This window comes from Phoca vitulina, unplaced genomic scaffold, assembly GCF_004348235.1.
Source record: "Phoca vitulina isolate PV1807 unplaced genomic scaffold, GSC_HSeal_1.0 scaffold45, whole genome shotgun sequence".
Lineage (NCBI taxonomy): Eukaryota > Metazoa > Chordata > Mammalia > Carnivora > Phocidae > Phoca > Phoca vitulina.
The window spans coordinates 11,680,624-11,706,739 of record NW_022589748.1 but is presented as its reverse complement, the minus strand read 5'-3'; the positions used below and the strand labels follow the sequence as shown (position 1 = coordinate 11,706,739).

Genomic DNA, 26,116 nt, shown 5'->3' with positions numbered 1-26,116 from the left:
GACAAGGAGAACCCGAATCAGCCCAGCCCAGAGCCCCAACACCAACTCACCACCCCCCAAATAGGGAGGGGTCACCTTCTGAGTGGACGGAGCACGGGCCCGGCGGTCGGGATGCACCCCCGGGGCCAGGATGAAGGGCAGGAAGGTGGGGCTGGGGTCTGAGAACGGTAGCCCCGGAGCTCTGGAGGAGTTCCTCAACTTGGGCTGCCCTGGGCCCTGCCTTCCTGGTGCTCCTGTGTTCACCGCTCCTCAGACCCTGGGGGACACCCCGGGACCCCTCCCTGAACTCCCACGTGAGCTTCCATGAGCCGGGGCTGCTGTGCGTGGCTTCCTGGAAAAGCTGGTTCTGCCAAGACCACGGTCACAGGTTTGGCCCGAGCCAAACTCCAGACAGAGCACAGAACACCAACTGGGGTTTCGAAACTGAAAGTGAACACCATGCACCCCGATAGGTGAAGGGGAGGCAAGAAAGGGGTGGGAAGGGGCCCGAATATTCTCATTTTACGTAGAGGAAGAAGAGACTGCCTCAAATTCAGGGTATGGGAAAGCAAGGTTTAAGTAAGCTATTTAAAGTTTCAGAGGTAACGCACAGAGGGCTAAAGAGAGCGTAAAAATTGGAAACAAAGGAGATGTAGATGATGAATGTAAGCCGAGGACTCCTCTTTCAAAGCAAGAGATCAAAAGTAATACTTCAGAAGTCTGTGGAAGTGTGTACTTCCGAGCCCCGGAGGGAACCAGCAGCACTGAGCAGGCCAGCACCCCGCGTCGGCGGGCAAACACTCACCGGTGGGCCAGAGCCGGGTGGGCGCGGGAGTGCGGCGCAGGCGGAACGTCACCTGGCAGGAGTTCACCACGATGCTGTCGTTGGGGTTGAGGTTGCGGGTGCTGACGATGCCGGGCGCGCAGTAGCCCCGCATCAGCAGGTAGTTGGTGTGGGAGGCCTGGCGGGCTTTCACCTCGATGGCCCGGCGCTTGCTCCCCGAGCCTTCGTCCAAGTCTTCCTCCTCGTCGTCATCCTCGTCCAAGCCCCCGTCCTTCCCCAGACTAGGAGAAGAACACGGACCTGGGTGACAGAGCACAGGCCCAGCGCGTCTGCTGGCCCAGCCGGCCCTGTGGCGGCGGAGGGCCGGCTCCCTCACAGAGTGGCCCCCTCAGAGGGGCTGCCATGCTCCGGCCTCAGCAATGGCCTGTGGTCGCTACAGATCCCCTCCCCCTCCCCCGGGCGTCTGGCCGCTCCAGATTCATCCCCTCTGACCACCTCCCCACAGGCCGCGCTCACCCCCATTCACATAGCAGTGCCTTTGCAAGGGCTCTTCCTGCTGCTGGAAACCCTTACAGTTTCTGTCCCTAAACTGCCTGCTTTTCCACTAAATCCCAGCTTAGCTATTAGGCCCTCAAGGACCTCTGCCAGAGCCACACCTCGACAGGTCCCTCTCTTTGGCACAGCCAAGCCCCCCCCGCGCCTGGAGGCACCAGCACGAGGCAGTGGGCTGGACACAGTGCTGAAGTCCCTAGTCCCGAGTCCCCAGATCTGAGGTCCCATCCCGGGGAGCTCCCTGCCGCCCTGCTGACATCTGCCATCTCATGTGCCAGATGCCACACAGGGCCAGACATGACGCGCACAGACCCAGCATGTGTTGGTGGAATGCATAAAGACCAGGAGGGACGCCTGGGTGGCTCCGTCGGTTAAGCGTCTGCCTTCGGCTCAGGTCATGATCTCAGGGTCCTGGGATCGAGCCCCGCATCGGGCTCCCTGCTCAGGGGGTGTCTGCTTCTCCCTCTGCCTCTCCCCCTGCTTGTGTGTGTGTGCGCACACTCTCTCAAATAAATAAATAAAAGCTTAAAAAATAGAAGACCAGATGATGGAGCAAATAAAACCGCGGACACCACAGGACACCACGGTGCATGAGGCCCCCCGGTGCACTCAGAGCAGCATGCTAGGGGCGCCTGCTGACACCTCCTCCCTTACCTCTTCATGACCTCATTCTCCACCATGGAGCTGTCCACCACGACAATCTGCTCCGGGATCCGGACATCCACAGAAATGAGGCCCAAAGAGAAAAGGGTCAGGGCGGCCACGCAGTGCCCTCCAGGGCTGTCCAGAGAAAATGCCACCAGGTGGCTTGTAGACTTGTGATTATCCTGGTCTTTGAAGGAAAAATTATCGGGCTGGTCCAACTTGCCGGCAGCCAGGATTGTGTTGAAGAACTGGAACGATTCCGTGCAGACGGTGCTTGGAAATCGCCATGTAAAAATCCTGCATGGACAGAAAGGAGGTAAGGTCCAAACTGAGGACGCGGTGCTGGAGGCCTCCACGTGGATGGGCTACGGGCCCTTAAGATCTTTGCGTTCAAAAATGACCACACCAGCTTCCCCCCGACCCGCCCAAAACCCTCTTTTCTACCTCGAATGAAGGTGCCACGTTTCAAGCTAACTGCCTGTGCCTTCCCGGCTCACGTGAGCACCTTCCCGGCGGGCCGTGTCTTTGCATCTAACCTAATACTCTACGCCTCGCAGGCATTCGCTATAAACAGGCGCCAAACTGGGGAAGGCGAATGCACTTCTTGTGACGATCATCTTTACCCCAGGCAAACCCCGACCCGTGCAGAGACGACAGGACACGTGTGTCCAGGTCACTGTCTCCATGAGGCGACCGCAGAGTCAAGCCCTGGCCTCTGTTCAAAAGCGTGCCTTCCCACAACCCTGTAACGGGGGCCTAGGTCCCAGGGAGGGACCCAGGTGGTCTTCCGGATGCGAACGCCGCCCCTTGGCTCACAGACAAGAATGCCGCAGTGCAGAAATGGTCAAGAAGTAGCTCAGCAGCCCAGACCACCGCTCGGACGGCTGAGGGCTACAGACCGCATCTGGAAGATACGGGATGGCTTCAAACTGAACACACAGCTCGGTGCAGCTCTGAGCCGTGAGAACGGCCCATGAGGCCCGACCAGGATGCCGTGCCTTTCACTGGGCTCGTGAGTACCTCAGAAACTCATTTCTCATTTAAGATTTTCCTAGAAGCTGCACGCCCTCCGAGGAAGACGGATGCCCTGCTCCTTCCGCTCCCACGCGCTGCTCTTTGCAGAGAAGGTGTGGTGCGGCCTCTGACACGGGCCCTGCCTTGCCCAGCCCCCGCTGGAGGGCTCACCTGTAGTAGGTCTGGGACAGCTGGTAGGACATGGGCACGAAGGGCAGAGCCCGGTTCTTCTTGGGGCCCAGCATGTGGTTGACGCGGCGCCGGTTGACCAAGCTCCTTTTCTGGCACTCCATGAAGGCCTTCACGAGGATGTGGTCCTTATACTCTCGGTACAGGCGGAAAGTCTGCAACACAGCAAGGCCGTGGGTGAGCGAGGCTCTCCAGCAGCTGGGGGGAGAGGGGCAGGGCGCGGGGGTGCACAGAAGGGGGAGCCCATCACGTGTGCCGGAGGGACTGAGACGGGGCCGAGGGGCTGGGAGGCTGGAGCAGACTCCTGGGGGTGCGGGGCGGGAGAGCCTGCAGGAAGCTAGCAATCCGATGACAACTTTCACCGCTATCAGAGAGAGGGACACCCCAGAGGACAGGCAGCTGGGACAAAGGACAGCTCTGCACCCCATGGCTATGTCTTGGGATACGAGGTCATGGGAGTCAACGCAGAACCACCTCTGATACCCCTCGCTTCCCCAGCCTTCGCCCAGCCCATCAGTGGATCCGGTTGGCTGTGCCCACATAAACCGTTCCCAAACACAAGGGCTTGATGCCATCTACACCATCGCTCCTCAGCCTCTGCCTAAGTGCTCTCCCTGCCTCCGCCTGTGCCGCCTGCCCCCAGCCTCGGCCATCTGCCACGCAGCCCCAGCGAGCCCCGTGTGCCTCCACCAGACCACACGCGGCTTCCCTCTGCAGGGCCAACAGCCAGTCCTCACTACACCTGACAAGGACTCCCGGGACTGCGACCCTGCCCACCGCTCCGGCCTCCCCGGCCTTCCTACTTCCTCCCTCAGAGAGCCTTCCCACTGTGGGAGCCTGGCCTTTGCACCTCCCATTTCTTGGACAGCATCTCCCCCCCTCAATTTTTGCAAGGCTGACTCCTCAACACCCAGCTTTCAGCTCAAATATGTCCCCTCAAGAAGCAAAGCCTTCTCCTCCTTGCTCCTCTGCAGTCAACTGTATTATAGGAACCTGTCTTATTTTCTCCGTAGCAACGCTCTCCACCTGAAATGTCCTCATTCGCTTACTCGTTCTCTCTCTCCTCCACCAGAAAGAAGTCCCACAGCAGCACAGATTCAGTGGTCTGCTGCTGCCACGGCAGCACCTGGCACCAGGTGACCAGCACGGGGCAAATGTGGCTCCTGCCAGCCACGCCATCCCGGCTCCACGGCTCAGATTCGGACCGGCCCAGAGGAAGAGCAGCTCCAAGGCCGGCAGGGCAAGCAGAGTCCCAGTGACTCCCGTTTCTGAAAAGCACTGGCTCACCCAGCCGACCCAAGGCGAGTGTCTAGCATATGCCAGACCACAGGAAAGTCCCTGCCAGACCCGTCTCCTCAAAAGCACTGGCCAGGCAAACGTGTCATGGCCTGAGAATTTTAGGCTTGGGAGGTTCTCTACTGCGTTGGCCCTGGATCCACGAGAGGCAGAGAAGATGGAGGCTCGTGGACTTCAAGGGATCCTCCGAGGCCACACCGCTGGGCAGGCCTGGGACCAAGAACAGAACAAGGCCTTGTCCTCGAGCCCAGCGACCTCACCACTGCACCACTGCAGAAGGACAGGGGATCGGAGCCAAGGTGGTGGTCAGATGGGGTGCTGGGGCAGCAAGGGGTGTTCTCCTGGAACCGGAGGGGGCTCTGCACACACACTGGGCCTTGTCAGTCTTGAGGCCCGCACACCACCCCCGATTTCTCTAGACAGAGCTTCCACGTCAGCCGTGGAGCACAGGCTCGAGGGGGGGGGAGCACTGCACAGGGAAGAGGGCAAGGGGCTGAGAGTGGCCAGGAAACCACCGTTCCTGCCCCCTGGGCGAGTGCAAGCTGGGACGCAGCTTCTCCTGGAAAGCCTGGTGGCCTCAGCTCTTCTCCGTATGAAGACGACGACAAGGGGGGCATATCCCCCCAACAGCTGCTGGTGTGGCGCAGGAGCGCTCAGACCACGTATAGGGAGGGAGGGAGTGTGGCCCAGCCCACCAGACTTCCACCCACTGCCCTGCACTGCGCCTCCCAGAAACCTGGGGCTGCAGGGAGCCGAGTGGGATCCTACACATGGCCCCTGGCCTTGTCCCTGCCGGCCTTCCAGTGCTCGGTGCCAGGTGCGAGGGCCACGAAAGCAGCGCCCTGCCTCCTGCGGTGGCCCAGGTGCTCTCATGCAATTTCCCACGCCCCTGGGGGTCAAGGAGAGGGACGAGAGCCTGGACACCACCTGGAAACGGAACCAGAGGAATGACAAGCAGCAGCATGATGCAGGGGACAGGCCCCGCCTGGGACGCAGGGACCTGGCTTTTGCCATTAACTTTGGGGCTGGGCTTTCTCATGGGATGGGCAGTTGGACTCACTCCCGAGGTCCTGTCCTGCTCGAATCCCTTCTGGGCAGCGCAGCCAAGAGGTTCCTCCGCAGCCACAGGTGAAGTCGGAAATTGGGATTTTTATGGGCAATGTCAGTAGTAAATTTAAACAATTTTTTTTTCTTTTTAAACAAGCTCAGGTCCAGTAAGACAGAGCCAGGGGCCAGACTGGGGGCTGTCTCTGTGGGACTTCTGCCCCACCCCACCCTATTCCAGTCTTGTTCTCTGGCATGTTTCGGCTCACATGAGGCTTTCGGCACAGAGGAGGGGGCGACGGCCCACGACCAGCCTCCCACTTGGAAACACACACACTTCACGTGAGTACGCAGGGTTCAAGGGCTCCGTGGCACCAAGGATAGCAAGAACAGGATGACTGGGGACCCTCCTACTAGACTGTCCCAGATGTCACTGCTGGACAAGCAACTGCACCTCATGGTGCCGAATTCAAGAAGAGACATGAACACTCAGTCTTGGATCTGCGAGGGCCTGGCCATTGCTGTACAAGGACTGTGGTCACACCTGGCCACGGGTTTTCCCTCAATCACTCCATTTCCCCCCATCTTCCTCACCTCCCTTGCGGCCAAAGTAACAAGCACCACCTGGAGAATGTGGGCAGTGCCCCAGCTGGGTCTGCACCCCGCTGTCTACACCCTGCGTCAGAGTCCTGGGGACCAGCAGCATTCCTGTCAGGCCTCTGGGGGTGGGGGGGCCCGGGGCCCACATGCTGACCGGTGTGGTCATTAAGAACAAGGGAGGCACGGCTGCGGTGAGGGGGGCGGCGCAGGCCCTCCTCCGCACCTCCCCGCCGGGGCCCTGGAGCCACGGTCTCAGGTCTGACGGAGAGTGTTGTGAGATCTCGGGCACTTGCTTCTTCGCGCCTCTGAAACGCAAGTCTCCGTGTTCACAAACAAGTGCTAAGCCCAGCACCTCCCCAGGCTCAGGACGGGGTCCACTGAGAACCGCCTTCTTCCCTTCCACCCTCACTCAGCCAGGACAGAGCAGCATTACGTTCCCGGGACAGAGATAAGCCCAGAGAAAGGCCGCTTTCCCGCTCGGGGACCTCTGGCCAGCTCGCCATTTCTGAATTCTGCTTGGAGAAGAGAAGCTGCACAGGTCAGTTGCTCCCTCAGCTCTCTGTCGTGGCTCGCTTCCTCTTCAGCCTCATTTTCTGCATTAACATTCGACTCAAAACCTCAGCCCGGGAGGGATTCTGGAAGTCACTGGATCCTGTCCCCACACTTGGAAGATGAAAGAAGGGGGCACAGGAGTCTCAGGGGAAATCGGGGCCCCCCCGAGACTGCACAGCTGAGAAGAGAATGAGCGAGGGCCTCGCTCAGCTCCCACCTCTGATGGCCTGAGCCCCACAGTGCTGCCGCGAAGCTGTCGCCAGGTCCCTATCACCCACCTGAAATGACCGGCAGGACTCCATTTGGCTGTCCGAGAGGGCCAGCGTGCTCTGGACGAGGTTTTGGAGCACCAGGAAGTGGATGTCATCCATGCTGAAAGACAGTGGCAGGAGGGCACAGCACATGAGGCTGTGAGCCATGGGCACCGCTCAGTCTGAGTGGATGCAGTTTTTATTTAGAAAAAGTGATCCCACAAAAGTGACCCAAATGCCAAAACTATTCATAAACCAAAACAAAACAAGTGGTGGTTTTTAAGCCTTACTAACTGGTCAATTTTTGCAGGGAGAAACGTTTCCACTTAGTGGGTAAGGGGTGCCGTACCCTGGAAACGGGTTTACGTGACAACTGACAAATGCAGTTAGCGCTGAGATTTTTTCAGCCTGTCTATCTATGAAATCAAAAATTGCACGCCCTATCTATCTACCTACCTACCTACCTATCTACCTATCAGATCAAGAGTTCATCCTCTACTGACTGACCCAGCCATGTGCCCCATTTTCCTCTAATCTTAAACAACTTTTTCCTCCAAAGAAGCTTCTCACTGAAATACAGAGCTAAAATCAAACTGAATATTGTTTTCCAACATGGAAAAAAACCAGGTTTTCTAACCAGAGCTTTGTGTGGAAAGCGCATGGGCCTGGAATTCAAATCCCTTCCTCAACCCGCCTTGAGGCTAGGCCACTGATTCATGAGGCTAGGGTCGGCAAGTTTCTCCCAGAAAGGGCTGGGTAATAAAGATTTCGGGGTCTCTGTTGTAGCCACTCAACCCTGATGCTTCAGGATAGAAGCGGCAGACAGCACATGGGCCAGGCGTGGCTATGTTCTAACACAACTTTATTTTCAAAGACAGGGGGGCAGGCTAGATATGACCCTGAGTGTCCCCAGTTGGGCCACCGGCAGCCCAATCGAGCGGCTGAGGGAAAGGCACTTGGTCAATCGGTGCTTACGTATTCAGTTCATCTTCTTTCCTCGTTGGATCCTTTTCGTCTCCAATCGCCAAAACTCGGTATCTGCATAAGGAACGAGACATGAGTGTGTCAGTGGAACACGGCTGACCTTCACCAACCGAGCGGAGACTTACTCAACATGCCATTTACTGGCTGAAGTGTTGGAGGAAATATAAAACTCATTAATTAAAATTCAAACACGTACGTGTCAGTTACAATGAGAACATACCACGTTCTGCTCCCCAAATGAGCGTGTTGTTAAAATGAGGGTTGAGGAAATGAGGAATGTTCATTTCACTGACAATTATCAAACAACACAGGAAAGTGTTTAATGGCAGAGAGCCACTGTTAATTGTTAAGGGAAAGGGATCTAAAATCATGGGCCCGTTATGATTACAAACAAGCATAAGAAAGACGCCTGGAACAAAATACCCAAAAAAGAGAGTAGTTGTATTAGGTAGCAGATTATTTCCCCATCTGTGTTTTTGAGCTTCAAGTAATGCTGCTTCTTTGTGTTCCTACCAAGCAAATAAATACAAGAAGAGAAGTCCAATGCGCTAGCCTTCACAATACACAGCCAGGCAAAGAAATATAAGAAATCGCAAAACTCACTTTTTAAGAAACATGGCTGTTTCTCTGTAAGACTTTTCTTTGGTTTCTATGATCCTAAAGTCAAAATTCATCCTGGCAACAGTAAACTCTTGAAATTTAGTAATAAGAAGAAGTACCTTTTCAGAAATGGGACTATTTTCAAAGTTGTTGGATCCATTTCCTTTTTTGCCTGGCCTGCGAGGATGCTCAAGATCAAATTTAGTGTTAAAACTGCTACAACTGGATGAGACTTCTTTTTTCCAAATGGTTCATGAACTCTCCTTTAAAATAATCTTTAACTGTATTCTTCTTTTTCTTTTTTAGAAGATTTTATTTATTTATTTGACAGAGAGAGACAGCAAGAGAGGGAACACAAGCAGGGGGAGTGGGGGAGGGAGAAGCACGCTTCCCGCCAAGCAGGGAGCCCGATGCGGGGCTCGATCCCAGGACCCTGGGATCATGACCTGAGCTGAAGGCAGACGCTTAACGACTGAGCCACCCAGGTGCCCCTTAACTGTATTTTTCTGTAACTAAAAGTTGCTCCCCATATATTTACTGAAAATAGGTGGGGTTATAAATTACAAATAGGTGAACGGGTCATTTGAAGCACTTTTAAAATTGAATATAAACCTTGCCATTTGGGAGTTCTGGGGAACAGTTTGCTGCAAAAAGAAACACAAAACACAAAACACAGTAACAGGTGTCAACTCTGCAAAGGACTACAAATCGCTCCCTAGGCCTGGCATACACAGGCACGACGTGAATTATTTGTTGGTTGAATCAAAGAACGAGATCTCCAAATGACGTTTGGGGGCTAGCTACAACCGTATCATACGTTCCCAAATAGGAAAGGATCGATGACGGTCACCTCTATAGGAAGAGATTCAGAAAAAATCCAGTGGCCAGAGGGACCGTCTCGATGAGGGTGGTAAGAAGGAACTCACATTTGGATTAAGCAGTGGAAACAGGCCTGGTTTACAGAACTCTAGATTTTAACATTTCACGGGTTCTATGCTCAAAGCCAAGTATGTTCTCTGCAGGTGCCTACTGGTTGAGCTGGAAAGGGCTGGGACATTGGAGTCAGACCCAATGTGGAAGTTCAGATCCTGGCCCTGCGGCTCACAAGCACCGTGGCCTTGGGTGAGCTACTTCTAGCTTGGTTTCCGCATATGTCAAACGAGCAATCTTGGCAAAAGCATACTAACCACTTGCGGAGGCCTGGATTAGGTCAGCAGCAGGGCCTCCACGGCAGAAGGAACGGGGACACCCGGTGGGGTGCTACGGATGGCAGGGGTCTCCCGTTTTCAAGTTGCCCATGAGAGGAGGCGAGGTGGTTGAGTCAAGGACACGGCAGGGTTAGCTGCGAGGCCATGGAAGTGCTGACCAAGGGAGATGCCTGTGGCCAGGCATGACGTTTCCTCTTGCCCCACAAGGATCACACAGAAACTTCCCCGAAGAACCTCACCTGGCAAACAGCTCCTGGAGCGTGTCTGGGATTTCAAGGTTAGGATTCTTTAGAGCCGAACTGAACTTCTCTTTGAGCTTCTCCACAAATTCTTTAAACTCATTGGCACAAACCTTTCAACGTGGGAGAACGAGACGTTAAGCCCTTTCTCGCCCCGAAGGGAGGTTCTGCTGACACATCAAGGAAAATCTTGTAACAAACTCCCAGAGCAGCGACCTCCCAGAACTGATGAGCTGATCTCCCAGACGCTCAGGAACAACGTCCGTATTTGCAAAGCCGGCAGAGGCGCTGTGGGACCCGGAGGACCAGACAGGAACCTACACCCCCCTGCCTTCAGGGCAGGCCGAGCCCAGTGACCACACAGGGCCTACCTTTGGGTCTTCGTAATCACATTTTCGATTCATGAAATCTCCAACAAGTGCCTTGTCCTGGTACACCTCAGCGAGGCAAACCCTGCAGGAAGAGAGGACAAACGTGAAGTCTGCCATTGTAATGATGTCTGTGTTCAGAACCATCAGGAAAGGCTCCTGTTCTAACACGTCTGGCCTTGGCTAACTACAAGGTATGATTTACTTATACATCTGCTGGGTGACTACAGCTCTTAACAAGGAAGGATTTGGGGTCAACCAACCCTGATTCAAGTCAGGCCCGCTGTTGCTCAGGCTTCACTCCTTTGGCTTCTCTGAGCTTCCATCCGCCACACGTAAACTGAGAACAGCGACTCCCACCTGCCTGCCCCCACAGGCATCTGGCCAGGACCAAACGAGATGCGCTATGTGGAAGTGTACTGTAAATTTTAAACTATCATCCAGGCCCTGGTGTTCGCTATTAGTCAAAAGCACTAACTGTCCACTGCAGACATCTTTGTCTCTCCGTGACGGAAAGAGAGCCTGACTTGCCCAAAAAGAAACAGAGGGAAAGGCAACAGGTGTTTGCAGAGCTCCCAGCAGCCGGGCACTTGCACCTTCATAAAGAGCTTGCAAGGTAGAGACCGTCATTCCATTCGAGAGCTCGGTGAGGTGTAGGGGCCCCCAAGGTCACATGTCTGCCAAGGGCTGGGGCGCGTGGGCCAGGGGTGGCTACGGTTGGTAGCATTGCCCTGCTCACAAGTGAGGGAGCGGCCTCCAAGTGGTTACATGCCATGTGCTAGGTCCGGCAGCTGCAGGCCACAGCCCCCTCGTGTTCCCGTCCCCCGGCTGTGGCTGCAGGACACGAGCAAGAGCCTCAGGCAGGGGCCAGGAAGCCCAAGTCCCAGAACTCACTCCACTGCCAACGCCCTGTCACCCTGGCCAACCGGCATCCTCTCTCTGGGCCCGTTTCCACTCTGAAAGAATGGGAGTTTGGGGCAGGTGACCAGAGCCCTTTGCGAGAGAGAAGTCTAAGATTCTATGCACAGGGGCCAGCGGCTCCCTGCAGGAAGGCCCCTCGCTATGTCTAACCCACTGGCCCCCGCAGACATCTGGAGACATGTCTGGCTGCCACGGCTGGGGGTGGGGACGCTACTGGCATCCAGCGCTAAACAGCCTACAACGCACAGGACAGCCCCGTCGCAAAGAATTATCTGACCCCAAATGTCAATAGTGCTGAGGCTGAGAAACCCCGGCTGGAGTTTTCTCCACAATCCAGGGCTGGGCTGTTCTTCTCTACAGCCTGGCTGATGGCAGGTGGCCCAAGGCTCAGAATCCAGCCAGAGCCAAGCTCTCCTACTGACCCATGGCACGAACAACCGGTTGGTGGAAGCAGTCCTTCCCAACCCCGCCATGTGTCCCCTCCTGGCCCCCCTCTCGTGCTGGCAGCAACACCTGGGCCCCTCCGCACCCCACTCGGATGCTCTCTGGCCCTCTCCACTCAAGCCCGTGCCTGTGGAGGGGGCTGTCAAGGAGGCTGACAGGGCGGGCGATGGTACTGTGCCCTGGCCGGGTGAGAAAGAGGTGGGCACAGAGGGGATATATTCAGTAAGCCACCTAGCCTAGACGGCCCGTTTCTTCCTGGGTAGCAAAGCAGAACAGCACCTACTTCCCAAGGCTGGCCTAAAGTCCACATGATACTGGATGTGTGGAAGGGCCCGGAAGCAGGCCCGGCCCTTGAAAAATCACGGACCCCAACACTGGGACAGGCTGTTGGTGAGCCAGCGGACAACTCTTAAGCAAACGGGACGAGAGAAGAGTAACAAACTAGAAGCATGGGAGCAACCTTGGCCTGAAGTTATGAAAGTTCAAACGAGGCTTACTTATAGTTCAGATAGGCTTGTGGGTTTTTGACTATGTAGCGAGCTCTTCGTCCAACTGAGTGAGATGTTTTATCCAGAGACTCTTCAAAGGTAGCGTGCAAAATGTCCCGCACAACCTGCCAGGGGACGAAGGGGCCCTTCACCTGGAGCAAACACAAACCGAGATGGAACGTCAGTATCCTCAGAGCCCACGTTCCAGGTTCTTAACGTAAAGGAGGGGGGAGGGTATGTTCTGTGGTGCCTCTTTCCGCAGCAGATACCCCAAACTATGAGATTTACGGAGCACCGACTACGTGCCTGGCACCAGTGAGGTGTTGGGCGAAGAATAAGCCCAAGTCCTCAATGTTCATTGGGAGAGAGTGTCTTCTGGCAAGTAACAGGTGCTCAGAGGGTGTCGGGTAATACTGTCTGGAGGAGCAATATGTTAGGGAGCGTTAGGAGTACACCACTGTATTTAGACGGTTCTAAAGGTTTAAGTTCATGTTATGTGTGCTCAGAAACATGCTGCACATCAGCAGAAACAGAAGCACTGAAGGAGTTTCATCAGAGACTCAGGAGAACGTCTCGGCCAAAACGTGCAGGAAGGCAGAGCCCAGACAGGGAAGGGGGCTTGCCGACAAGGTTATTTTCCGACAGCCCCCAGAATGAGGCGGCCCCAGAATCTGGTGTCAATTCAAGCAGGGGAGTGGAGGCTCTGCGGGCCCCTCCAGCTGCATGGAGGGTGGGTGGCGGGAGGCACCTCCCTCCCGTCAGCGTTGCGATGGAAAGCCATTGCAGAGGCAAAGGACAGATACTAGGGACAGCGACACGTCACCTCCAGCTTGCTTCTGGGAGAAGGGATTGGGCTGGTATTTAGGAGGGAATGGGGGGGGGGGTGTTAAAGAACATCTGGGAAAAGTGGTCCAGAAAAGGGATCCAATGAGCCTGCAGGCAGAGGGCACCGAGGGCTGCACCTCTCGGCCGGCATGCCTGAGGACAGGGTACACAAACCGGGCTCGGAGGGAGCTGCTGTTCCCACGCTACCCGGTGGCGTTACGACCTAGAAGGGGCCCTGCACTAGAAGGTGGCAGAGCCCATTCTCCAGTGGCTTCGGTGAACCAGCTTGATTGGACATTTGCCTACCTCGATGCTCCCTATGCCTTGCTGCAAACTCAGAAGATGCCAATAGCACAAAGTGGCGGGAACAGACAGCGTAGGAGTCAGTGAGGCTGCCGTGGGGAACAGGGTGAGGAGCTGAACTCCAGCTTGGGCCTCGGGACCTTCTTGGAGGTGGTGACATCAGAGGAAAGAGGAAGAATCTGCTACCCGGGAAGCGAGTTCCTCCCCAGCCGCCGGGGTTCAGGGACACGGCCCCGGAGGACACGTGAGTGTGGGGGATGGTGGCACGGAAGGCGTGGAGCCAGGCCGAGGCCGCCATCACCATTCCACACTGACTCAGTACCCAGCGGCCGAGCGAGCACCGTGCAGCAGGCACCATGCTGGGGGCTGTAGCTACGAAAACAAACGAGTCTCCCTGCCTTGTGAGGCGCAGCCGCGCCAACGGGCCAAGAAGGACCAGCAGCAAAAGCAGCATGGAAAGTCTATGTCCAAGGGGCACAGCAAGAACACGGTCATTACTTCCAATTGGCAGGATCACTGAAGCCTTTCCAGAAATGATAAACAGTTAGGAGAGATAGAGAGGGGAGTTTTCCAGGCTGATGAGGGCGCAAAAAGGGGAGCAGAAAGTGTCAGACCCCTGGTGAAGAGGGAGAGAACAACCCTGGGCCGCCTAGCCTGCAGGTAGGCAAAGATTTGTGTGTGTTACCCCAAGGCTGGAGAGAAATGTGCAAAAATGGGAGCATTCATTTGTAGGATTCTGGGCAATGTTCTTCCTGGTGGCCAAGCAAAACAGATGAGAGGAGTGCCCCAGGGGCCACACGGGGAAAGGGCTCCCCACAGGAGAGGAAGCCATGCCACAGGCTGCAGGCCGGGAAGGAGCAGGGCCCGGGGCGCTGAATACCTTGGTGTTGAGGACATTGCTGGCAATCCGGCAGAGCATGAGCAACCCGTCCTCCTGCATGGACCAGGTGACACGCAGCCGGGTCATCCTCTGCAGGGCGCTCTGGTCGGCCTCATCGTGGTAACGCAGGCTCCTGCTTTTCTCTTGGGGGGACTCTTCTGAGAATATCAGGGGGAAAAGAGAGGGAGCCTCTAACAACTGGTTTGGAGCTGTCACTCTGGAGAGGGAAGGGTCCCTACTCAGCTAGTGAGATCTGACCAAGGGTAAGGGTTATCAGAATCACGCTGTGTCGGAAGCCAGATAAACTCACCACAAAAGACTCAGGCCTCGATACATATATATATATATATATATAGACAGACATATTTATCTATATCTATATATATATAGATAGATTTTTTTTTCTTTCTTTTTACCCCTTTTATCATTTCTCTTTGGTCAGATTTCATGGTGACAGGCTGGGCGGCCTGAATGCAGCCTCCTATTATCTGCCAATCTCCCACTCTTCCCACTGTGGTGCTGGGTAGGGCCCCCACCATGCTCCTGCATGGTGACCTTAGAGATGTTGTGTGAACTCTGGGGCACCGTGGGGACAAGGCGCATCCTACACGGCTGCCTTGAGGACTGAGCCAGACTGGGTATAAAACACCCAGTGCGGTTGCCAACGTTATGGGAATATTGACTGCGTGCCAAGCACCGGTTTAAGCTTTTTATGTATAACAATGCATAATTAAACTACTACTTTGCAGGGCGCCTGGGTGGCCCAGTTGGCTGAGCATCTGACTCTTGGTTTTGGCTCAGGTCATGATCTCGGGGTTGTGGGATCAAGCCCCTCATTGGGCTCGAAGTTTGGCGTGGACTCTGCTTGGGATTCTCTCCCTTTCCTCTCCCTCTGCCCCTCTCCCCTCCTCGAATGTGCTCTCTCACTCGCTCGCTCTCTAAAATGAACAGAATCTTAAAAAAAAAAAAAAAAAAAATTCTCCTTTGCACCAGCCCTAAAAGGAGGCAGTTATAACCCCATTTTGTAGTTGAGGAATCTGAAACATGGTGAGATACAGCGATTTGCCCCAAGTCACACAGCCTAGTCGGGAGCCAGGATCTGAACCATAAGCTCTTACCCACTAGGTTATTTTCAACATCTCCTCCCCATGGCAGTTTCACAAGGTAAACACCATATGCTACTGCCAATTCCAAGAGACTGTTTGTTTAGGAAGTTTTTCCAAATTAAGGCAGAAGAAAAGTAGGGCGAGAACATTTGGGATTCCAAGGGACACCACCACCGTATTTTGCCTTGTGATGAATTCAGGTCTTTGTGAGCCAAACTGATCTCACGCATATCTGGATAGGCTGTGCTAAGGGGGCCTTTCCAACGGACACAAGGCGACTTGTTATGAACGCCAGCCAAAGAAACCACTGAAAACAGGTTCCCGTTTAAACATTCTGTTCTTGTCTGAAAGCGCTATAGCTATCAGATCGTTGTTACAACACACAGACCACTTCGAGGATGTAAAAGTGGTCGAAGAAGCACACCGGTCTCCTCACTGTCCAAGATTCCAAAACACGCCTCAGGGGTTCCTGAGATGGGAAGAGATTCTGCAGGCCTGACCGACTCCCACCTTTCCTCTAATTTACAAACGCAACAGGACTTTGGACTTTGGCCTGATTAACATGATGCAGATATTAAAAGCCAAACCAAAAGAATAATAGGATTTGGGCTGTGATGAGGATTTCTGCTAAAGACTTTTCAGTTTTCTCAGTTGAGATGAAGTTAGAAACTGAAGCAAGGGAGCTTACTGAGAAGGTGCTCTACAACACAAAGACAGGGAAAACACATCAGGAGCTCGCGGATCTGTCTGCCAGCTCGATGTGGGGAATAAATCGGCAACCACGCAGTTAGCCCCCCAGACGGTGGGCAAACAGAACCCCGAGTCTGAGGGCAAAACTCACCCCGGCCGCAGAGACATGACTGCCTCTCTCTGGGCCGGAATGTACAAAGACAAGGCTCACAGATACAAGCAATCATCATGAAACCTTTTTTCTTTCTCTTGATCTTCTTTCCAGGGTCTCTCTTCAGCCGTTTCCGCTTCTGGCTCCTTCCACCCCTCACTCTCCGGTTCCTGTCCAGCATGGGCTCTCGGTCAATCTCGAACTGCTCTTCCCGGTCAGCGCACAGCTCAGCTCCCACTCTGGCTTCCCCCCAGATATTCAACCTGCCACTGCCTAGAAATAAGCACAGGAGGTGAGCATCTCAGGATGTGCCCCGTGAGGGCCAGAAGACGAATGGAACGTGCCGTAGCCATGTGGCCTGAGCTGGCCCCACGTCTGTTTCTGGGGTGAACTCCCCGCACACGTACCTCCGGCACCGAGTGGCAATGGGCGCTTGGATAGAAACGTCTGGAGCCTCACCATGAGCCCGTTTTCAGAAGCAGTGTTCTCCTAAAAGGCAAGTGCATCACTGGAATCAAGCGGGGGCTTCCCTGAACCCCCAGGGGCCCAGAGCATCAAATGCACAGAGGCGTTCAGGTTTCTGCCGAGAGGCCGGGGGCAGGTGGGCTGCTCCAGGGGCTGGGCTGCTTCTGTGCACTTCCTCGTGTCTGAGCTCTGTCTCACAGACTTTCTGTTCCTTCTTTCTTTTTTTTCAAAGATTTTATTTATTTGAAAGAGAGAGAATGAGAGAGAGAGCGCACATGAGAGGGGGCGCACAAGAGAGGGGGGAGGGTCAGAGGGAGAAGCAGACTTCCTGCTGAGCAGGGAGCCCGACCCAGGACTCGATCCCGGGACTCCAGGATCATGACCTGAGCCGAAGGCAGTCGTTTAACCAACTGAGCCACCCAGGCGCCCCTGTTCCTTCTTTAAAAAGGAATACCTGTCCACATCACAGAATCGGTTAGAACCCACTGAAAAAACATAGGCCAGGCCAGATTGATATACCTACCATACATACGGAAATAAATACTTGAGCCTCTGGTCAACTTTGTTTTACCAGTTCAGAAACGGGGGCAAGGGGGATGGGTAGCTCGGGCAGCTCCCGGCCAGGGGTGGGGGGGGCCTGCCCCCCAGAAGCCCACCTTCTTGGCCTTGCTGATGATGTAGCTGGTCCAGATCCAGTTGCGCTTTAGGTGCCCGTAGAAACTGGAATCGAGCCCAGCGGCTCCCAGCCCATCCCCGGGGATCGAGCCTTCATCCACAACCTCACGGCTGCCCCTGAGAGGCGGGAAGTAAACAGACAGAGAGCCCCTCTTGGGAACTGAAGAGAGAGCCTGTGCCATGGCTGAGGGTCTTTTTTCTAACTTTTACCTATTTTGGTAATACCCGACAGAAGCAAAGCACTTGTCAAAAACCCCAGATATTTATGTAAAATTCCCAATTTTTAAATTTTGGCAACCGATCTTTTTTTTTTTTGAACAATATGGCCCACGGCCACCCAGAGCCTGGGGCACTCCCGGCCCTACATGCGGGGCCGGACACGGGGGGCCGGTGTGTGTGGGGCGGGGACGCACGTGTTGTACTCCATCATGGCGCACTTGCGCTCCAGGTTGTGCTTGTCGATGGCGCTCTCCTGCTCCTTCTGCAGACTGCCCTCCTCCTCAAGGCCCTGATCCTGGGCGCTGCTCCTCCTGACACGCGGGTAGCGCACCACACCTAGGAAACGAAACACGAGCTTCCCTGAGGATGGTGTGCTCCTGCAGCTCGGGGCGGCCAGGGCGCACGGCTGGGGTGAGAGAGAGATTCCCTTCCCGCGTCTGCTCCCGACCAGCGCAGGGGCTCTGAGACTGCGAGACCCTCTTCGTACAAATGCCTCATCATCGATGTCAGAGCGTTCAACACTGGTGGGTGAACCGAGTGAAGGATTTGTACTCTGGCTGACCTCCGCTAAGCAGGGAAGGCAAGCCGGCAACAGAAGAACCCAACGGGGGTGGGGAATCGGGAGCAGAGGGGTCCCGGGCTTCCTTCCTCGGGGGAAGCGTGTGGAGCTCCCGGGCGCTAGCCCAGAGGGAGCAGTGGCTGAGGGGTCGGGATCAGCGGGGATCTGGACAGACAGCTCAGTGCGGCGTCAGCTTCCCTGGGCCCAGTGGGCAGCGGGAGGCAGCCAGATGTTTCCCGCATGCCCAAGAGGTGCATTAACATAGCTGAGCAATCATGTGCTGTTAATCCACAATAAAGAAAACTGCGTTTCTTCCAAGAAAATATAAACTACTACACTAAATTGTTGCTTGAGTCAGGCAAAGGAAGGTTATGGTGATTTGCAGGGTACCAATGAGTCTTCTAACACACTCGATGGCAGACCTGGGTCTGGGTGGGGGCCAAGGGGCAGTGGCGAGAGCCCATGCTCCACACCTCTCAGCAGGCGTTTATGTAAGACACCGTGTTCCAGCTTGGCTTCAGCCCATAAGGTGGTGGTGCTGCTGTTCCCAGCTCAGAAATGGAGGTAAAACTCAGAGAGGGCTTCAGGGAGGCCCAAGGTCATGCACTTGAATGGCCAGTTGAACCTAGGAGGACTTAAGGCCATGCTGTGTGTTCAAAATGCAGATGTAGGTCATCCCCACGCCTGCTGAATCCAAAGCTCTGGACAGGGCCCAGGAATCCTCATTTCAGCAGGCTCCCCAGGTGCTTCTGGTATACACCCGTGCTCAGCACACCCCTGCTCTAAAGGATGCTCACGTCCTATTATATGGTGCTTTTCCCTCGGTCCTCGGGCCAGAACCTCCTCGAATGTTCGGTGAACAAAGGGACAATCGATGCCTGATTAATGGACTCTAAGCCTCCCCACTTTCCGCTCATGAACACTAAAAGGGATGGAAACTCACCAATTGTCAAGCCTCAACAACTCTGGTGCAGATAACATACTGGTTCACAAATTTTTATCTCGGTATAAAATGCAGGGAAATTAGGGCACTCTAAAAATCTGAAATGGTAAAAGCCTAGCTCACTGAATGCCAGAGAACTCCATGAAACACACAGTTTAAATGGGTCCTGTCTGGACCCATTACATTAAAGGTTCTAAATACAGGGGCTCATTACCCTGCCGGCACTAAACAATTCTACCAAATAAATGTGGGACTCCTGCTTTGCAAAAAGCAAAGTGTACTCCTGATCTTCTGGCTCTGTGACAGGAGGAAGGGACGAGGGCTCCTTCCCAGGTGTGGACTGGATGTGACATCCCTTCTTCCTCCAAGTGGCAAGAAGACACCAGATGGAATCTGGCTTAGAGGACAGAGCGCTGATCTACGGCCTCCATAAACCCTCCATCTAGTCAGTCAACATTTATGGGATGCCGACTGTGTACCGGGCACTTTAAGACACCAGGGGATGGAAGCCAAACTTCCTGGGCCTGAGGAATCCCCAGAAGGAAACCAGAAAACAGTGTAAAGGTGCTGGAAAGGCGTCCTTGAAGAGGCGATGCTTGGCACAGCTGTGGCCACTGCCAGGTGGACACAGGTCGGGGGACATTCCAGGGACAGGAAGAAGATGCAAGCCAAGGCCGTATCCCCGAACCCAGCTCAACCGACCTGCTGGCCAAATCTGCTCAGGTCTTCCGCCAAAATATCTCCCCCGCCGCCCCCCCCCAAAACCTCCCAACAAACAAAAACAAAAACAGCCCACAAAATACCTCCCAAGCTGCCCCCCTCGTTCACGGTCACCAGCGGACAGCTCTGTCTTAGACAAGCGTCACAGCCCTGCTTCTGCTCTCGGCCCCTCAGTCCGTTCCCCACCCAGCAGGCAGGGCGAACTTCTCCCTGCTCTCCGGATACAGCCTGTACTAAGTCCTGCAAGCCCCCAGCGCTCGGACGACCCCCCACTGCTTCTCCACTGGCAGCTGCCCTCCCCCACCAGCCCCTTCTGTTTCTGCAACAACACTGGCCATGCCCGTGCCTGTGGGGCTCTCGCCCAGCTCTGGGCTTGGCTGGCTCCGCTCAGTGCCCCCCCTTCAGAAAGGCTGCTCCCGACCACCCCAGCAGCCCGCCCTCCATGCATGCCCCTGCACACTTCCTCCGCGGCACGGGGCCCACTCGGGATCTGGAGTGAAGGCAGACACGGCTATGTCCTCGCTCACGGGCAGACCCAAGAGCTGACAGATACGAGGTGTTCAGCAAATACCTCCTGAACGCGTGAGTGAATAAGGACCAAGCAGAGTGGCCTGGATGAAACGGGTGTAGGGGGTCTGGGAGCCCCCCATTCCGAGCCCACCGCCCCCCTTTCTAAGGGAGCCCCAAGGACACTCTAGGTCTCTGGGGAGCAGTCTGAAAGCCAGCAGCCACTTCTAGTGTCTTCTTGCCCGAAACCCCGGTGATGGCACAAAAAGCAGGTGGAGCGGTGGGGTCCCGCCAAGACAGACGGTACCTAAAGGGGTGTTGAGACAGACGCACTGCAGATCAAACCAGTAGTTCTCCACATCCTGCATGGAGTTCAGGATGTACAGGCGCCTTTCAAAGGGCCGGCTGCTGTGGGCCAGGTTGTAATGTGGGTCACAGATGGTGGTGTCGACGATGACCGCGTTCTTCTTCAAGAAGATGAAGACCTAGAGACACGTGGACAGGGCGAAGAACGAATCTCAGAACCACGGTCAGGTCAGCTGTCTGGAAACTGCTCAGCCACCAGGACCCCGTTCATTCAGGAGTAAGAGGCGTCACCTGATCTTTATCCTGGAACTTTTCCGTGGGGCCAAACTGCAGCAGCCCCATGTGGCACAGCCTCTGAAGGTTCTCTACCACAGAAAAAATGTACCGTCTGGAAAACAGAGGGGAGTGGGGGTTCCAATCACACAACCAGCTGTGGTCAGAGGGTTTGCGTCTGGGCTGAGGGGCATGACTCGCTCGTGGCTCCCCCTTCTACCTCGTGGGTCCTGGAGGGCTGGCCTCGGGCCGGCCCTGGGTGGAGATCCAGATTCTGCCCCCTCCCAACACCGAGCCAGGGCAATGGAGCAGCGATCCTACATGGGGGACTGATTGAGAAAGTACAAGCAGCAAAAGGGGAAACCCATCCCGATACTTGCAGCAGACTTTAGGTTCTTTTAACCTTGGAATTCGGTAATAAGATCTACCCGCCTGCACCTCTCATTTGCCCATGTTTTATCCACAAGGCTCATAGGGCCGCTGAATTAACGAAAACCTCAGGTCTTCGCAACCTGGAAGGCAGAACCCTTTCCTCTTCCTGGTGAACGATCATTCAGAGCCCTAACTTCAGGGAGCCTGCCAGGACCCTCGGCCAGTCTGTGTCCATTCCAGGGACCTCACCTCTTGTACAGAAGCTGCTGCCGGACGGACCTGGGCAGAAAGCGGATCAGCGTGTGCTTCTTCAGAGGGTCGTTCAGAAACTCCTCAAGGTCATCTACCTAAGAGATCATTTTTAGGATCAGCTCACCCTCAAGGCCAGGGTCAATTGCAAGAATCATGAAACACAAGTACCACTCCTTTCTGGACAGTGGTCTCTCTGAACCCATTTTCTGTATTTACCAAATTTCTAAAAATATACTTTATTGTTATAATTATTTGTGTCTTTCAATCTATCTGACTGATCTAACATAAGAACAAGTCTTTGAAGTATTTCCCTTGACCCACCAGGCAACCATCCACCTATCCAATCATTTATCCATCTCTATCCATCCATCCATCCATTCTTCCTTCCATCCACCCATCCAATCTATCCATCCATCCATCCCACCATCTCTCCCCGTCATCTTTCTTTTTACTTCCTTCCTTCCCTCCTTCCATCCTTCCACCACCCATACATCCATACACCCAACCATCTACCCATTCATCCAATCTATCTATCCTTCCATCTTTCCCTCCCTCCCTCCCACCTTCCTTCCTTCCATCCACCCACCCACCCTTCCATCCATCCATCCATGCATCCAGACAACTCCAAGTCTGAAGTATTTTCCCTTGACTGGGTGAATGTAGGTTCTCTGGCCTAGAGCTGAGGGACAGCCCCGGGAGTCATCAGTACCTTGTAACTGACTTGCACAATCTGAACAAAGATGGAGAGGGGCAGGCAGAGGAGAATGTCACTGACGAGAGCCCAGCCGAAGCCAAAGTCCTTGTGGACTGGGATGGGAGGGACGTAGCGTTTCCATGAGGCTTCATCCACATATACTAGGAGAGAATCAAAGTCAGCGCTACAGGCAGGGTCCCAGTCACGAGGGCGCTGTGACATCATCCCAGCAGGTCCTGACTCCCTCTCACCACAACTCGGGCAAAACCCTACTTGTCAGGCAGGAGGCCCACGGGTTCAGGAAGTCTGGATTATGACTTTATTTTGATCAGGGCACCATGGGGATGCAGCCGGTTCAGAGGATAAGGAGGAAGAAGCACTAGGACTCCCCCCTGGACGCTGCTGTGGCGTGCTTGCCTCGGGAACACCTCACCTTCCTCCGTGGGGAGCTCCACTTCAGTCTCCAGGGGGGTTCCATCTTGGTGGTCCTTGGGTGGGGCAGAGGAGGCCTCTACGTCACTTCTGGAGGAGGATGCGACTCTCATCCTGCCCAGGTGCTGCTTTCCCATTCTTCTTGTACTGCCGAGGCCTGGCTTGTCCCCCATGTGGCCGGTAGGGTGCCCATAGATTAGGTACCACAGAAACATGTGTATTGCCCGCAGGCGAGGCATTTTGGGCAGAAACCCTAGAGAGCGGCCAAGTCCTGGAACTGAGGTGAGAGAGCAGGGAGGACAGCGCTTGAGAACTCCCAGATTCACTTCAGATCAATTCGCCTAAGAACCACTGAGTCCCACGTGCCAGGGAGACAGCAAATGTTCTCTCACGGAACTTACTTTCCAGGGCAAAGGGCACAAATAACGACACACCTAGAATCATGTATCAGAAAACAAAGCGAGGAAGGGGGAAGAAGGCTGTAACTCCACCTAGAGGACGAGTGAGGTCTTCAAGGTGGGGGGGGCACGCAGGTTACCTGGGGACATGCACCCTGGGACAAACGCGAAGTGCCGGAGATGCACGGGCGCCCGGTACATTCAGTGGAGGGCCAGGCCGCAGTGATGGGGTGCAGCAAGGGAGGAGGAGGGTGTCCCTGGAGAGAGCCTGCCAGACCTCCACACGGGGCCCCCTGGCTTGATGGGGCTGTGCAAAATATCCCCAAATCTAGGTTCTTTGAAATCATCTGGTTTTTTTTGACGACACAAATAAAGCGTTCCTTGGCCTTCCCCAGGGAGAGAAGACAGGTGAGGGAGCAGGGAACCGCGGGAGCAGGGCAGCGGGGGCGGGCGGCCAGGAGGCCCTCCTCCACCGCCATGCCCACCGGAGGAACACGCTCACCGTCTTCTGTCTGCGCAAGCGCGGGCGCTGCTCACCTGCACCTGCTCCTGCCGGGGGCCCTCCCTCAGCCTGCACTTCCTAAGCCCGAAAGAGCGAAGGCAGGCCACACGGCTGTGACCACGTGCGCAGAGAGGGAGGTCACACAAACGGCCTCTTCCGCCTGGGATCGTAGGTCTGCTGGGCTGGGTGCCACACCAGGACATGGTCCGCACCCTGCCAGGTCACCTCTGCCCTCCCCCGCCAACGAGTAGGCTTATGGCCAAGAGAGGCGTGAAGCCCCACCCCGGCCATCGGCACGTGCCCTGCACGCATTCACGTCAGAGCAGCTTGGTGGGGGCACAGGAAGGAGGCAACCCCGTCCGAGAATGGACTCTGGGAAGATTATACAAATGTCCAAACTCTTCAGTGACTATAACTACCAGAAGGGTTATGAGGTCAGGAACAACAGAGGTTTTCAGTGGCTTAGAGGATGTTCCAGCCCAAGGATACTGAGCAGAAGGAATTCATCTTTGTGACTCAATTCCTCACGTTACGATCTAGCACAGTTTCATCTGAGTCTCCTGATAGCCTTGTGACGTGTGCAGGGCAAGATTCATGCCCACCGTGCAGATGGGGAAATTGAGGCCACTGGAGGCCATGGGACCACATGACCCAGCTAGCGATTCAGACCTGCTTCTTCGGACTACAGCCCAGTGCTAGAACGCAGAACAGCAAGTGACTCAAACATCATCATGCAGACAACCAATGACACAGCACCAGATGTTGACGTGGAGCTGCTTTTTTACCTATAACAGGGTTATAATTTTTCAGCTGGGTGATGCCCATTTTCTCATCAGTTTTCTTCACCCGTCCGCTTTCTGGTTTAGAGGAAGCATTCAGCTGAGAGTCTCCTGATCCACTCGGACCCTCTTTTCCTTGACTTTCTTCTTCAACTTCTTGAGGCACTGGAGGCTGGGGCACTTTAACCCTGCAGTTCAAATACAAGATCGATAGCATGTTGGGAGAACGAGCACTGGGAGGAAGGACGGGGTCTGCCCTCGGGAATCAGATGAAGCCACTTGGCCCTGAAGTTTCAACCTCACCTGCCTGTCAGAGTCAAGCAGATGATGTGAATGAATAAAATGTGTCAGGTCACTAGACATCTGGAGGTGACAGGGCCTGTGGTGACCTGCAGAGGGCACCCCCACCTACAGGGCAGCTGCTACCTTGTAAGAAAAGCAAGCCCAATGTGCTGGGTCCTCTGACACTTTCAGAAATGCCAGTGATCTGGGACACCTGGGCGTGGCTCAATCAGTGAAGTGTCCAACTCGTGACTTCGGCTCAGGTCATGATCTCAGGGTGGTGAGATCGAGTTCTGTGCTCAGCGGGCAGTCTGCTGGAGATCTTGCTCTCCTTCTCCCTCTGCCCCCCACCCCTGCTCGCTCGCTCTCTCTAAATTAATTAATTTAAAAAACAGTGCCAGAGATCAGGAATTGATGTGAAATCCATCACCAACTGGTTCCAGCCAAGGTCTGCACTCCACGTGGAGCCCTGTGCCCGCCCACTGGCCACCTCCAGTTTAAACCCAGCTAAGAATTTTCTCCCACCCCTGAGTTTTCTCAGTCCGTGAGACGGTTTACGAACAAATTTAGACAAGGCCTCAGAAAGGCAACTAGATTTCATTTTGAGCCATTAGGAGACTAAGTGAGCTTCACACTTCACAGGGCCCATGATTTGGAGTGCTCTGTCGACACCATTAGGCAGAGTAGAATGAAGAACAACAGGACTTTTGTTTTTTCCTTAAAAATCCAGAAATTGGGGGCGCCTGGGTGGCTCAGTTGGTTAAGCGTCTGCCTTTGGCTCAAGTCATGATCTCAGGGTCCTGGGATTGAGCCCCACATCGGGCTCTCTGCTCAGTGGGGAGTCTGCTTCTCCCTCTCCCTCTGCTGCTCCCCTAGCTTGTGCTCTCTCTCTCAAATAAATAAAATCTTAAAAAAAAAAAAAAAATCCAGAAATTGCTCCTAAACCAGTGAATGCACTGATCTCGCCTGAGTATAAATAAAGGGTGTTTGTGGAAACTGCTACAGGCAGGGACACAAAGACCCAGGCAGCTTCCATGGATTCCTGTGGGGTGCCGCCACTTGCCTGTTTGCTGTGCTGGAATTGGAGATCCGGAAACGGACCTGCTCGATGGCACTTCTCACCAGCGGGTCATTCTGGTCCATGGATGGGTGCACGACCAGATCCACCTGCAGAGTGAGAGGTCGGAGTGTCTGGGGAGGAGCTGAGGGAGATCTAGCTCTACACCTCGGTTCCTCGGCGGGTGCCACCCTGTTGACACCTGTTTTCATTAACATTTCCAAGAGACATCTGAGACCGAAGCAAAAGGCGTCGCTGAACAGTTTGCCATTACAATTTCTGGCACCAAGATCCCTCGAGTGAGCGAGCGAGAAAGCTCTGCCCTTGGAAATGTGCTGCTCAGGTCAGGTGAGGAACGTCTGCCCTGGAAAGAGAGCGGCCTGCCCTGCGGCCCGCTCCTGACACCCCACCGCAGCTATCTGAGAACTTCCCACAGTGGCTCCTGAGTCCTGAGGGCTTCCATCTGGAAAAGGTAAGCAGCTTTCATTAATCTGCCCTCACTGAGAGCGCCGTCGTGGGACTCCTGCCAGGTGTGCGTCTAAACCAAATGACAGAGGATTTAGAGCCG

At 54.8% G+C, this 26,116-nt stretch overlaps 1 protein-coding gene across 1 annotated transcript in view; it reads right to left on the bottom strand.

Annotated features, from left to right (window-relative positions):
• Positions 1-26,116, bottom strand: part of GTF3C1 (general transcription factor IIIC subunit 1) — a 70,447-nt gene that overhangs the window by 5,094 nt on the left and 39,237 nt on the right. The window contains exons 13-32 of the mRNA XM_032430726.1: positions 25,555-25,658; positions 24,216-24,397; positions 22,532-22,807; positions 22,114-22,259; positions 21,402-21,499; positions 20,799-20,895; positions 20,509-20,686; positions 17,667-17,808; positions 17,235-17,370; positions 16,521-16,602; positions 16,198-16,386; positions 14,167-14,324; positions 12,168-12,310; positions 10,309-10,390; positions 9,938-10,050; positions 7,882-7,944; positions 6,934-7,027; positions 3,146-3,318; positions 1,970-2,257; positions 785-1,044 (exon numbers count right to left, since the gene is read on the bottom strand). Of these exons, the coding sequence (XP_032286617.1) occupies positions 785-1,044; positions 1,970-2,257; positions 3,146-3,318; positions 6,934-7,027; positions 7,882-7,944; positions 9,938-10,050; positions 10,309-10,390; positions 12,168-12,310; positions 14,167-14,324; positions 16,198-16,386; positions 16,521-16,602; positions 17,235-17,370; positions 17,667-17,808; positions 20,509-20,686; positions 20,799-20,895; positions 21,402-21,499; positions 22,114-22,259; positions 22,532-22,807; positions 24,216-24,397; positions 25,555-25,658 (3,004 nt within the window). The remainder of the gene's footprint in view (positions 1-784; positions 1,045-1,969; positions 2,258-3,145; positions 3,319-6,933; positions 7,028-7,881; positions 7,945-9,937; positions 10,051-10,308; positions 10,391-12,167; positions 12,311-14,166; positions 14,325-16,197; positions 16,387-16,520; positions 16,603-17,234; positions 17,371-17,666; positions 17,809-20,508; positions 20,687-20,798; positions 20,896-21,401; positions 21,500-22,113; positions 22,260-22,531; positions 22,808-24,215; positions 24,398-25,554; positions 25,659-26,116) is intronic.